The 13967-nt window shown below is 45.0% G+C and overlaps 2 protein-coding genes across 4 annotated transcripts in view; one reads left to right on the top strand and one right to left on the bottom strand.

The window, feature by feature from the left end:
• Window positions 1–1280: 1280 nt before the first annotated feature.
• Window positions 1281–11102, bottom strand: SFRP4 (secreted frizzled related protein 4). 3 transcript variants are annotated; one of them, XM_027451455.3, is made up of 6 exons: window positions 10509–11100; window positions 10340–10420; window positions 10187–10252; window positions 7378–7576; window positions 4818–4881; window positions 1281–2520 (listed from the first exon to the last, which is right to left on the bottom strand). In XM_027451455.3, the coding sequence occupies exons 1-6, from the start codon at window positions 10948–10950 to the stop codon at window positions 2332–2334; spliced, it is 1041 nt and encodes a 346-aa protein (XP_027307256.1). In that variant the 5' UTR covers window positions 10951–11100; the 3' UTR covers window positions 1281–2331. The 3 variants fall into 3 exon arrangements, with proteins under 3 accessions (XP_027307256.1, XP_027307257.1, XP_021130958.2); XM_027451456.3 differs by lacking the exon at window positions 10340–10420 and having other exon boundaries at window positions 10509–11102; XM_021275283.4 differs by lacking the exons at window positions 10187–10252; window positions 10340–10420.
• A 743-nt stretch (window positions 11103–11845) lies between these two features.
• The window catches only part of EPDR1 (ependymin related 1), a 33114-nt gene continuing 30992 nt past the window's right edge, over window positions 11846–13967 (top strand). The window contains exon 1 of the mRNA XM_027451457.3: window positions 11846–12122. Coding sequence (XP_027307258.1) covers window positions 11884–12122 — 239 coding nt within the window. The 5' untranslated portion in view covers window positions 11846–11883. The remainder of the gene's footprint in view (window positions 12123–13967) is intronic.

The raw sequence follows: 13967 nt of genomic DNA, 5'->3' as shown, positions 1-13967 counted from the left end.
TTATGACTTTTGTATTTGTTGTTTCAACATCACATTGGTAGGACTGTCATTCAGTTTTAATGGATATCCTTCTACAGCAATTTGATATTTAAATTGGTATCAGTATTGTTGTTGATCAAAGATCTCCTGCTACACAGTATAAAAAATTATTTTAGAAACTTTCCAATCATACTGATCTTTTAGAACATGCTTACTTAAGTTATCATTTTCAAACTTGCCTAGTTTAGTCACCTGCAGTGAAATTCTGTCTCCTTTGATTTCAGTTTCAGCTTTTCCATTTCATCAAACAGGATTAAGATTACACCTGTAGTCTGTAATTAGGCACCAAAGTTTGTGGTCTGGTTTTTTTTAGACATAAATACACACAATTCTCATTGAAGTCAATGGATGCAGCATATGCTCAGCATTTCTGACACCTGGATTGAATTTTGGATCCAATTCTGCAGATGTTCTGTAGAGATAAATTTCTGCATCTGCCCAGAATTAGCGGGAAGGACCTACATACAAATGCTGACCTTCGCATATTTTAGCTGACAGTTCAAAACACAACCAATGACCATGTAACCTGCATTGTGTTTGTTTGTTTGTTTTCCCTGAACTACGCTGCATGCTGTTTTTCAATTTTTCTCTACCACTCCTGTCCCTCTGTTTTAAGCATTTTAACTTGCAATTTATGTCTTTGGCCTGTGTTTAGCATATTGCCAAATGTGTTAATGCTACTACCAAAATCACTATGGCATACTCTGTTTTAAAATTCATGTATGCAAATTTCATTGGAAATCTTGTAATAACATAGATCAACATATTGGCATGATCAGCTTTAACTCTGCGTTAACCTACACAGAACTCTTTTTTTTTAATTTTCTGATGTAGACCATCTCTACATTATAAACAGCAGGTTTGCTTTATAGATATTAGAAATATCATGACTAGACCTTAGTTTTGCTGTAGTAATTCTTGAAGGTCTTTTAGACATTCATCATGAACTTTTATGATGTCGATGAGGGAAATCTCCTTATTTGTTAACAGAAATCTGACTGTGCTAGCTGTACTGCCTTCTCCAGGTAGAGCCTGGACAGGAACAGCATAAATGACATCTTGTATAATGCCAGTTAGGCTTATATGACCTTTGCTATTTTTAAAAGGGCAGTAAATCTTAGTACATAAATAGTAGCATCTGCTTTGCCTGTGACATATTGCAGGGTGAATGTTACCTTACGATCTGCAAAACTGCAGCTAGACAGTTGTTTTGAGAAGTTCATGAATAGGAACAAGCCATCTTACTTATTTATTTATCTATTTATTTATTTGTGTATTTGGTATCAGAGCAAGATTTAGAAATACAGTATCAAATGATAAAAAATGATCCAAGTGAACATGGAGCCACACAAAGCCTTATCTTTTCTTTAATACTGTACAGTAGCTGTCAGTTTTGTTTACAATAATGCTTCTCTTCCAGTTTTTGTAACAAAGCTATATTACAGCAAAAATATGTGCTATTTTAAAGAATTTTGCAGATCTGCTTCACTTTAATATGTCGTTTTAAAAAATACTGATTTTTCAATTAGATGTTTAAATATATTTGAAATTATAACAACAGAAGCCAGCCTGAAGTACAATAAAAAAAAATTAGTTTGCTTTCAATGCATTTTTGCTACACAAACTCAAGAACTCAAATGCTAACACTGTGAGCATATTTCTGGCACACACATAAAAAATAATAATCACATAATGCATACCCAGATGCTTATTGGTAAGCTATGCTTTTGAATGCTCTGAACAAGGGCCATGATTCCAAACAGCAGATAGATTCAGCTCTGGCAGCTGGAGTAGTTACTGCCCCAGCTCTCTGCTTTAAGTTACCATCTCTCTACTGCTCCTCGGCTGCCATGGTCCCCAACTCACCAGGCTGACCCAGACTAACCCTCCAGCTAACACACCCAACTGCCAAGACTACTTTCTGAGCAGAGAAGAGGGGCACCACACAGCTCTCCCAGCCTCTGGAGGGTAACAGGGCAGGCAACCTGGACATGGGGATAAAACTTCTAGCAGCCAAGGTAGAGCCATCTAGAACTGCAAATCAGAACCCCAAGGTAAAGCTCAGTCAGCCTGAATATGCCTACCACATCTTAGTGCAAACCTATGCTCTATGGCTTGCAGTGGCTTGAAAGGAAAAGCGAACCTTTAAAAATAAAGTGCAGCAAAAATGTCTATGTAGAAACTGCAGTGAGTTTTTAAGTCGATGAGTTCTGGATTAATAAAACATGCCAGTCAAGCCAGATTGTGACCCTCATCATACAAGAAAAGTCTTTCCTTTTGGAAACGTCATACTCATACTTTTTTAGCATTGGCTTCTTTCTGGCCATTTCTCGGTTTAGTGGCCTTTTTGGGGCCACTGACCAGTGGGTTGGTGTTCTTGGTTGCTGGTTTTGGGGGCCCGCTCCGACCACTGCGCCCTGCATTTTGGTTCTTACTGCGGGCCATTCGCAGCTTTTGTTCTTGCAGTCTCTGTTCCCACCTCTGTGGAAGGGCAGAAAAAGAGGATGAGTTAGAGAAAGACATTGCCATAAATAATTGTATCTTATAACTTTCCAGCACCATTGATACCAGTCTTAATATTTTTGTGCTCTGTTCTGCAGAGCCATTGATCTCAGTATGTACTATGTATGCTGGCTGTAGTGGGAACCTGACATATTCTTGGGTGGGGGAATTTCCACAATATCAGCTGATGAAAATGACAACTGCACATCTTGGCTGCATGCTGCGAGTGAGCGTGCTTCTTGTGCCTTTCCAGAAATCCAGGGAAGTAGGCATCATGCCATCAAAAAGACAGGGTCTGCTTCCAGGGACTCATTTTGCAAAACTATTATTTGTTGTCTTATTGAAGGTGCTACTTGAGTTTTCCTAAGAAAAGTCTGCAATTGTGAATAATGTATCTGCAGCTTTACTCAGTAGCATCCTGGAGAAATTTTGGAAAGCAGTTAGGTCAATGAGCACACTAGACTACCAAACCCCAAAGTACAGTGGCTAGAAAACAGGTTTTTGAAGAGAGGTTAAGTGGTTAGGTGGTTCAAAGTATGGAGAGATCCACAACACCGTGGCAGATATTGCAGTCTTTCACCATTAGGAAGAGAAACACTTGTTTTAAGGAAAGTAAGGTAGATAGTAGAAGCTGGAGGGGGTCTCACCTTTCCCCTCTAATAATGAACTTTCTTGTCTGAAACAAAGATAGGGGCTTTGCCCAGCCAGTGATCAGAGGAAGAGAAATGCTCTGCAGCTTTCCTGTTTATTTTCTCTGCATTGACCTTGTTGCTACTCAGACTCTTGGCCTGGCTAGAGAAGAGATCAGCCATGCTGTGATTATGTTAAGAGATGTGTAGCAGTCTTATGTGGTCCACAGACCACTGAAAACATTCACTTTAAGCTGTAACTCAAGATAAATGTTGGATGCAAGTCTTCAGAGACAAAAGATGCAAGTCTTCAGAAGGAAAGATTGCAACACCTAGCTCCGTGGTGGCTATATTCATGTAGTCACAGTCATTATACACATCTTCATAAAATGAAAACTATCAGCCAGCATTTAGGCGTGTCCCACTCAAACATGTTTAAATGAGGATTTAATTTATGAAGCTATTAGTATCAGAAGGAAAGACACATGCTTTGAGAGATAGTTTGTTTTGCAGTCATGCATCTATTTTGACAGTCTGCAAATAAATGTCCAACCAGGTTTCAGGATACAATTAGAAATGAAAAAACAGTGTGAGGAGCCCACTAAAACACATTGTCTGCCAGCAACAGGCCATTAAGTTTACAGCTAACGGATTTCAGGAGTCCAAGTCATGTGTCAGTATTCTCCTAAATCCCATCTGGTATCACCTGCAATTGCAATATATTTATTTTTTAAAAAATTAAATCACATTTTCTTTTTCACACATAGGTTTAACATGAGTAAAAGAGGAGAAAGGGGGAATGATAAAAGCATCATACAGTTCCCAGCAAGAAGTTGCTACATAATCTAAAAGCTCCTACTGAAGTAAACATGTAACCCTTTTCCTCCTAACATCTATCCATGGGCCATAATTAAAGTCCGTAAACCTACATATCTTTAAGGCTCTGAAACCTTTTCTGAAATACAGAAATAATTTTCTTTCATCTCTAAAAGTGTGAGGAACCCCTTCTTTCCATTAGAAAGAGTTTACAAGCAGGGAGTGATAACAAGTGAGGGAATCTGCTGCCTCTGTCTCACAGGTTGCTGTAGTATAGACTTTTCCCTCCATATTCCTAGAAAACAGTGAGAAGATGCTCAATACTTTCAGTGGGTCTTCAGTTGGAAATAGCTGGTGAGAAGTCTGTGTCTCAAGCCTGCAGTCTTTAATGCAGCAAAGCCCATTTATCAGGATTTTAACTACTCTTCTTACATAGTGTGTACTATATATTCATCTGCATATCACCTGGCAGTTACTTCACTTAGCAGTGATTATAAAGGAAAGTCCTAGCATAACTGTTGTAATGAGAGCTCACACAAAAATCATCCAACATACTACTTAGGGACAGTTTGCAAATAAAATAGAAATAAAATGTTAGAGACTCTAAAATAAAAGACTAAAATTTTCTCATTTTCACTTACATTTATATGTAAGTACGCATAGAAAAATAACCTGACTTTTGGAGGTATTAAAATGTTGAAGTGAAAGTAATAATACCCAGAGGTGTTCTACATATCTGAATGTCAAGCAAGATATTCAATGACAAAAAATGCACAAAGATGTTTAACTTTTATCAAGAATATCAGCATTCTTTTCTCTGATTGTATTTACCTTAAATCTTTTGTTTAGTTGATCCTTCCATTTTTCAACTAGACATCCATCAAGAAGCATCAACCTGAAAATTAAGAAATAATAGATGTTACATATAGTTCTAGTTTTGATTCCTGAGATGTCATTCCAGATGAATTTGCACTGGTTGAGGTTGAAACAAACCATTGGATACTGGTACTGATATAGGAAGATGGGCAGAAACATATTTCAGACTTTCAAGAAACAAACAAACAATAAATAAATAAATAAACATAAAAGCCATCACTTTCCTTCAGGTTTTATAGCCAAAACTACAGCACATAAGTAGTACTGAGAAAACATTTAGAGCCCTCTGTCTTCACCTGCAACTATTCAGTGGTGGAAAATTGTCCTGTCTTGATTGCTGTTAGCAAAAAGTGATGGGTTGGGTAACATCTTGTGAAACTGTTTAAATGTCTTTCACATAGATTTCTGCTTATGTCCACTATATATGTTTGTGTGTGTGTGTGTGTGTGTGTAGAAGAGCAGTTTAAATGAATGCATTTGACTTCTGAGTTGGAAAAAAAGGTAGGTTAATATGCACCACATCATACAGCTCCTCTGACAAATGGTAACATTACATAACCACTTATAATTGTCTCCATTAATACCTACAAATACATGTACACTAGGATGGTATTATGTATTTGCTACTCATAGCTACTTAATGAGTGTTTTAAAGCCCTGGAGAACCAAGACTGACATGATCCACATCTCCTCTTTGTTCCAAGGAGAGGTTGGAGAATTAATGTACAGGACTGAAGGCATGGCCACAGCACGATGAATGAAACTGTGACACGATGTACACCTGATGGACAACCTGATGCAGCTCCTGCTCAGGTCAAGTTATCTAGTGAAATCCTATTCCTACTGATGGGAAAGGGGTGTTTCGCTATTGACTTTGGGAAGGCTGCAGCTTCCTCCCATTTTGCCTCTGACATGTTTTTAAAAAGCTACTGTAACTCAAAACCTACCGTTTACATACCACTGAGTTCAACAGGAAACACATATAATAGCTTATGTTTCTTTTGCAAATCCATATAAAATTAAAAACCTCAGTGACCTTTAAAAACCATCACAAAATATTTAGAGATCGCTGTGTTTTCTCCATAGTAGGGGAGAAGCTGATTGGGATCTTTCACTTCTGAAATCTCTTCCCCCTAAGAACCTCCTGAGGGTCTGCTCTGGCAAAGCTCTGCAGCTCAGAGCTCCTCAATAGGTATCTTGGTCATACCTTTTCTGCCTGACCCAGGGTATCTCTCTCTAACGTGGCCAACACAAGTAGAGGGCTCTAAATTAATCTCTGTGAAATACTTCCAGATCTGGAGGGCCAAGCTGTTATGTGATAATAAAAATACTCATAATAATATAATGTTTGCAAGCCCATTAGCTCACACACAATATATATATATATATATATATATATATATATATATATATATACAAGTTATGGTAATAAGGTATGAGATGACAACTGTTAGAAATGCCTGTAAAAGACTTCTAAAATATCATGACTGAAAATACAGTTATGGCCCATCAAGCTCTTCATGCAAAAGTTTTATGATCCTTAGAGCTGCACGTATTCCATTATCAGCCATATGCAAAAATAGCTTGAACATTTTACAAAAAAATTTACCTCCAACCCACAGCATGGAAACCAAAGTACCTATCACACCACAACCTGTCCTGTTGGAATCTGTTGCTACTGGTGCCCTTGGGGTGCTAACAGGGATGGGATGTCGCCTTCTGCCTCGAGAACCCAGAAAGAAAAGCATCCTGCAGTGCATCACTCCTTCTGCTCCAGACCAGCATGCTGGATTTCCTTCTGTGCCTGGGGCTAGGCTGACTGCCAGAGGCAAGGTCTGGTAAAGTTAGTTTTGTTTTGTCTTTTAATCTTACAGCAGAACTGGCAAGCTGCACTGAGAGTATTTACTTTTCATCTGCCATCCAGGCAGGAGAGCTCCAGTGGCTGCATCTTTGGCCGGTCCCAGCGCAGTTGTGGGATCAGAAACATCTCGCTGATGGCATCGGTCCGAAGTATGGATAGGCCAGAAGAGAAGGCCTGGCCCTGACTGCAGCTGCTCTGCCAGCTCCCTCAGCTCCTGTCCGTCCATCCCCCCCGAGCTAGTAAGGCAGAACTCTGCTTTCCCTTGAGCCACCGCACAGTCCTACCAGCAGTCCTACCAGCACGGACCACCATTGGGCTCATAGAGTATGAAGCCTCTCACGCCAGTGGCCAGTGGTCCTAAAACACCCTGCCAAACAGCTGGAGGTGCTTTAAGCAGCATGCCACCAGCACCAAATGATACCGGGGGTTGCACTCCATCTGTGAGCCAGGTTTTGTAACACCATGCTGTGGGCTAGAACTGAAATTAACTACATGGAAAAAGTTAATCGCAAAGGTAATTGAAACATGTAGGTGTAATATTGACTATAGGCTTGCCAACCAGGCTCGTGACCAGAAAAGGAGCTGTGCTGTCCCTCCTTCCCTCCCACCACAGCCAGCAATAACACCTTTCTGAACTGCACAGCAAGTGCTCACCTTGAGCGCCACTCGTAGCACATGATGAGGACATCCTGCTTCAGCTGCAGAGGTGGGCACTGGCAGGAGGAATTGGTAATAAGAGGCACTTGGGACAGAGGAATCGGCATTGAAGACTTCAGAATGTCTTTTACTTCAACCATGGTTGTTATCTCATTGCAGTTCCCCTTTTCCACACTTTTTACTTTAGCATGGATGACTGCAATTAGAAAAAAAGTGGCGTAAGAACAACAAACAGTCTCAGAAACTTAAACACAACCTAAAATTAAATAAAACATATTAAATTGAAAGCTGTTGTTTTAGCTGTGAAACCAGAACTACTTCTCCATGTGTGGGCACATACAGTGGCTTAGAATAACAGAGGCCTGATCCCAATTTGGTTTTCAGCAGAACTGTTGACAACTGTGAAATTAAACATGTGCTTAAATCCCTGCCAGATCAGGCCAAGCAATCTAGCCGGGAATCACACGCACAAACAGCTCCTTTGACTCAGCCATGAACAACCCCTCGCATAAATCAGAGCTGTTCTATAGCCATGTGTTGCTACTGCCAATTAAGCGATGAATAATTTACCTGACAGACTGTTAACCTGAATCCAGCCTTTGCAATAGCAAAGTCATTTCAGTGCAGGTTGCATCCCAGAACTCAAGTCTTCTCTTGAGTGTAAGAAAGAAAGGAGGGTTTGAAACACGTACTAAAAAACTATGAGGCTTGGCATTTCTGTGATGCACCCAGTTAACACCTTTTTAAAATTCTTTTACATTCAGATAATCAGTAGTAAGATTCTCACATAAAATAAACTCTGAAGAGGGTTCTTCTCATTCTGAACACACAAGCATTCACGTTTTTATCATTTATTGAAGAATCTGCATAGCCACAAGAAGAAGAAACTCTGCAGATTGCTCTGAGGATGACACCTGACCGACTGTGTGACTCCCTCAGCACCCTGGGGGTATCAGCCACTGTCCTGAGGTGAGCACCAGGTCACAGAAATGAAACAAAAATTTTACATGAGGGACTTTGTCTCTGGGAAATGTCAAAATAAGAAGGGTCCTATTATCAGTCACAAAATTCTTCTGTGAAAGAAGAAAGAGAATTTCAGTTTTAGAGACTCACCATCCATTTTCAAGTCTGGTTAAAGCCAAGTAGTATTTCAGCTCCTGCATAACAGGCGCGTTTGGTTTTATTTTTTAAAATGTTTACCCATAGTATTTTCAAGAAATTTAGGTGGAATTTTCTTTTCAGCAGTGAATGCCAGTATTGGCCTTGCACTGTTAGCATAAAAGATATTTGATGCAGGGAGTGATTTATGAAAACATTTTGAAATTATACCTAAGGGTATAGCTATGGGCCAGTAATCAGCTCTGATGCTCTCAGTTTTGACAACTAAAAAAAGTTCTGACCAGATAGAAATACAATTTGTCTATATATATTACTTTAAAGGATTTCAGGAAATTTTGTTTTTTTTTATTTGCAGCTCGTTCTCCCTTGTCTTGTTTCTCAATCCCTTTTCAGTGTGAACATCTAATTATTTTAGTGGAGGCTGAATAAAAATCTACCAGTCAAAACCAAAATCTTGATTTTGCAAATTCAACAGAATTAAATCCTTCAATCTTTCTAAATTTTGAATCCCAGCCCATAGTTTTTATTCAAGCAACACTTCACTGAAGTCACCGGAATCAGAATTTGTGTGGCTAACACCTGTATTTCATTTCTGAACTGTCATTTTATAGCACTTTTTACTCATGTATTTCAGACAGGTGGGGAAGTTAATTCTCCCACCTGAACACATCCCTATGGCATACTGAGAAGGACTAAGGCATTACATAAAAAGAACATATCTCATAAATTTACCAAAATGCCTTGACAAGAAAGTATATAATCTCCTTTCTAAGTTAAATGCTCAGTTTGCTTAGTCCCATGAAACTGATTTGGATTTTTTTTTCCAGGTACTAACAAAGAAGCAAATAACTAAAAACTTACTTTCATTTGATATCAGACAAACAGGAATTGACTGGGTATAATATTCCTATTGCAAAAAAATATAGTACTTCCCTTGAAGAAACAGCTTCTCTCTGAGAAAAAGCCCATACAGTGCAAAAGACTGTTGTATTGCATGTTAAATTAATGGTTAATAAGGATTTTTCTATTGACATTGCAGATATTTAATCCGGTGTTTATCAGATGTTAGCTACCATTCTTCCAGACTCTTATCATCAGAAAACCTGGCAGTGGGGATGGGAGGGTAGGGAGGACAGGATGAATACTTACTTGTATCGCCAATATATCTTGCAACATAAAAAAGTTTTCTGTCATGCAACATAAAAACTATGGGCCAACTCCTTGCCAGGCTGGTGCCAATTGTCACTGAATTCAATTAATCTGTGACAGTTCCCAACCAGCTGAAGCTCTGGTGGCGAGCAAAAGGATACACAAATTTGTAAATCACAAAGTTTTACCTTCTTTTGGTCTCATGCACGCTTACGAGCTTTATTTAGGTGAAAAACCTCTGTTTATCCCACCTGCCAGACAAAAACAGGAGCTGGCCAACAGCACATCGCCAGGCTTACATTAGCTGTGGCTGCGTTCACTAGTGACCATTACAGTAGCAAGAACAGTTTCTGCAGGGCGACCTGTCGATCCCAGTGCACACTACTGACACTTCCCTCGGAAAAACGCTACGTGCTTGGGTTTGGAAGGGGAAGCCCAGGCACCCTTAGGTTTTCGGATGGGACCTGGCAGAGGGGGCAAGCATGTGGCGGGGCACAGAGGGGGCGAAAGAAAGTGGGGAAAACCCTCCCAGACTTACTGTAGCTGTAGTTCTTGGCCAGGTAGGTTGCCAGCGTGGGCTTTGTCTTTTTGCACCTGCATCGCTCTTCGGAGGAAGAGAAGGGGAAGCGGTTAAGGGGTGCAGGAGCAGGTCTGGCAGAGGGGAGGGGGACATGGGGAGGCCCAGGCTCACCCTGGCCTCGGCTCCTGCACTCGGGCTGCGGGGGTCCGTCGGGCACCAGCACGCCCTGCGTGAAGTCCGTCCACTTCCCATCTGCAAACAGAGGGCAGCGGAGCCGTGGCTCGGGGGAATGCTCGGGGGGGATGCTCGGGGGGCACCGGCGGGGCAGGGGGTGGCTCACCCTCGGGCAGGTCGGTGACGATGGCCTCGGGGGAGATGCAGACGCCTCGGTCGTAGACGGGGAGGTCGTCGCAGGCCAGGCTGTCTGGCCAGCTGTGGTTGTAGCGGCGCATGATGGGCTCGCAGCCGTCGCGGGCGCGCTGGCAGACGGAGCGGCAGGGCTTGATGGGGTCGTAGAGGAACTCCAGCGTGCAGATGGGGGCGTACATGGCGCAGAGGAAGAAGGAAAGGACCGGGCTGCAGCCGGTGCCCACCAGCTCCTCGTACTGCTCGATGGCCAGGACGGCGTTCTCCTGGGTGCTGTGGTGGAGGTGGTTGGGCATGCGGGTGATGTTCCAGGGCATGGGGCGGCACATGGGGATGCGCACCGCCTCGCACGGCGCGCCCTGCGCCCGCGGGCTAACCCGCAGCCACAGGGACACCGCCACCAAGGCGCGCAGCATCCTCCCCCCCCCTCCTCCTCTTCCTCTTCTTCCTCCTCCTCCTCGGCCGCCGCCTCCCCGCGGGTCGCGGCGGCCGACGGGCGCGGAGCGGCGCTGCCTGCCGGCACCCGACTGCGCTCGGCCATGGAAATCGCGGCACGGGCTTTATACCGGTGGCACGCGTGACGTGGGGCCCGGGGGAGGCCCGGGAGGGACCCGGGGGGGGACCCGTGTGCGTGTGCGGGCACCGTGACATCAGCGCCACCCGCTCGGAGCCCCCCGGCGGCAGCACCGCGCTCCTCGGGGGCTCCTCTGGGGGGGGGCAAAGCAAAGCAAAGCAAAAGCATAAAAGCATCTTCTTTTCTCTCTCTCTCTCTTTTTTTTTTTTTTTTTTTTTTTGGGGGGGGGGGGGGCGTGGACCGGACCCCGTCTCCCGGGGGGGCTGGTCCTGCCTTCCCCCAAAAGACACGGCGCAGAAACTTTTATAGATATACATTTATTTATTTATTTATTTATTCTTTAGAGAGACGCGGCGCTAGCTGCCGTCTAGGGGGTTGTGGGGGTAGCCCCGGGGGTCTGGGCATGCGGGGGGGAAGTGTTCACTTTTTGCTCTCTTTACTCGGGATGGGGGCCAGCCCCCCCCTTTTCCTCCATCTCCCCTCCGTGTCGTCGAGAAGTGACTTGCCCCCTGCTCCCCCCCCGTCTCCCCGGGGTGCCGGAGCCGTGTTGTGAGGGGGGTCTGGGGACACCAGGGGGTGGGGGGGCGGGATGCTGGCGCTTGGTCTCCCCCAACGGCAGGTGCCGCCTCGGCCGCCAGCAGGCGACGTTGAGGAAGCGGGGGGGCAATAATTTTGGGAAGGGGGGGGCAGGCTGCGGCCATGCGGGTTTGGAGGCGGGCCGCCCCCGCCCCTCCTCCCGGCTCCCCCCCCCCGCCGTTCCCGGGGCGGTGGAGCCATGGCGCTGCCCGTGCCCGTGTCGGTGCCGGTACCGGTGCTGGTGCTGGTGCTGGGGGGGCTCCTGGCGGGCGGCGGGGCCGGGGCCGAGCCGTGCCAGGCCCCGGGGCAGTGGGAAGGGCGCACCGTGTTCTACCGGCACGGCACGGGCCGCATCACTAGGGCGGCCGTCTCCTACGACGGCCCCAACCAGCGCCTCCGCATCCTGGAGGAGAGGAAGGCGCTCATCCCCTGCAAGAAGTAGGTGGTCAGAGGGGTGGGGGCGGGCGGCCCCTGGGCGGGGGAAAGGGGGATCCTGCACCCCCAAGGCTCGGGGCGAGGCGGGGATGCCGGGGGGGCGGCCCCGCGGGGCGGCTTGGCCGTGGCGGGACGGGGGAGCCAGGGAGCCGCCCCCTGCGCCGGGCTGGAGGGGGCCCGGCAGCCGCACGGTGGTGTCTGGGGAGGGACCGGCTGGCAGCAGGCCTGCAGCCTGCCTGCTGCACAGATACTGCTCTCCACAGCTGCTTTTTTCCCCTCCTCCTCCTCTCCTTCTCCTCCTCCTTCTCTTTCTTCTCCTTCTCCTTCCCCTTTCCCTTCATCTTCCCCTTCCCTTTATTATTATTATTATATGAAATGGAGCAGAAAAAATAAAATATATCCCCAAAATGCACAGTAAAATGTGGAAAGATTACCCTCAGATCCATGATGTTGGGGGGTGGGTGGGTGTTCTAGCTCAGTAATTTGCTGACAAGTTTGAGTCATGTTTTTCTCCAGTCATTCCCGGTGCCTACAAATGCTAAGTCAGCACAGCGAGGGCGCCTCCATTACCTGTGGCACAGGGGCTTGCCCACATTGCTCAGGGGCTCACCCATGTTACACAGGGGCTTGCCCAAGTTGCACAGGGGCTCAATCACACTGCACAAGCTGCCCAGCCCCTGAAGACCTCACTGTTCTTAACTAGTGTTGATTGTGTCTGCCAACACAACAGAATCACTCCTTCATCCTGCATTTCTTGATTTGATGGAAAATAAGTGCAGGAAAACGCCGGCTGAAGAAGGGCCTGTGTCTCCCCAGCCTGCCAAGCCCGGGTCCTGACAGCAAGATGTGATCCGCCTGGTGAGGCCTCCCAAGGTGCTGAGTGTCGGTTACACGCAGACACCGCGTCAAGACGTATCTGCTGCTGTGAGGCAGCCACTCCACCTCTCCCACCTAAAAATTGCTCAAATAATAGTGCATCATAACTGGGGATGAGTAAGCCAAGGTGAAGGCCAATCTAGAAATGCTGTGTCATCCAGCCCAAAAGTTCTCTGCTATTGAGAGATCAATACTCCTTTTTGCTCCTGGCTTTGTTCCCGCCAATAATCAACTACTTGCTAACATCACGTAGTCAGTGTTTTAATCTTTCTGAAGCATGTACTCCCCCTGGGTGCTTTCTCTGACAGTCTCAAAACAGGCTCTAGAAACAGTTTTATATGAATCTTGTGGTAAAGGTTCGCTTTCCCTCAGTGTGATTTTTTGCTTTTCTTTATTACTATTTTAAATAGGAGCCATTTGAAGAATGTTAAAGGTAACCTACAGTGGTTTGTTGGTGGTCTGCTAACATACAAAATATAGTCTGATGTTGCCCATGCTCATAGTCACTTTCTTTGAGAAGTCCCAGGTCAACCTTCACATTTGACAAGGGTAAAACTGCTCTACAAAGCCCGATGCAAGTCTTTTCTAGCTCCTAAGCTGTACCGAGCTCATTTCTTTAAGCATATGTTTGCTTTATTTGAAGACTTTATTTTAAGATTGAACAATTATTATACATTTTCCACTCAGGGCCAGATTTTGGCCTTTGCCAAGATCTGCTCTTTTTGGGGTTTTTGGTAAATATTTTTTCTGGACTCAGTTCTGTCTGGGCTCATAGTGCTAGAGAGAGGCACAGTGCGGGCAGGTGCACTGGACGCGTCCTGCTGTTGGTTTTGCCTGCATTAATTTTTTGTTGTAGACAATTTCTGACCTCAGGCATCCCTGCTGTTCCTGGGCTGACCGTGTTTTCTGTAATCCAAGACCAGAGGGTGGTTTTGTTATGAGCGCAGCTTGTGTCTGCTAAGGGTGTGACCC

Source organism: Anas platyrhynchos, chromosome 2 (assembly GCF_047663525.1).
Source record: "Anas platyrhynchos isolate ZD024472 breed Pekin duck chromosome 2, IASCAAS_PekinDuck_T2T, whole genome shotgun sequence".
Classification (NCBI taxonomy): domain Eukaryota; kingdom Metazoa; phylum Chordata; class Aves; order Anseriformes; family Anatidae; genus Anas; species Anas platyrhynchos.
The sequence above is the reverse complement of the archived record's forward strand: the minus strand, read 5'-3'. Positions and strand labels throughout refer to the sequence as shown.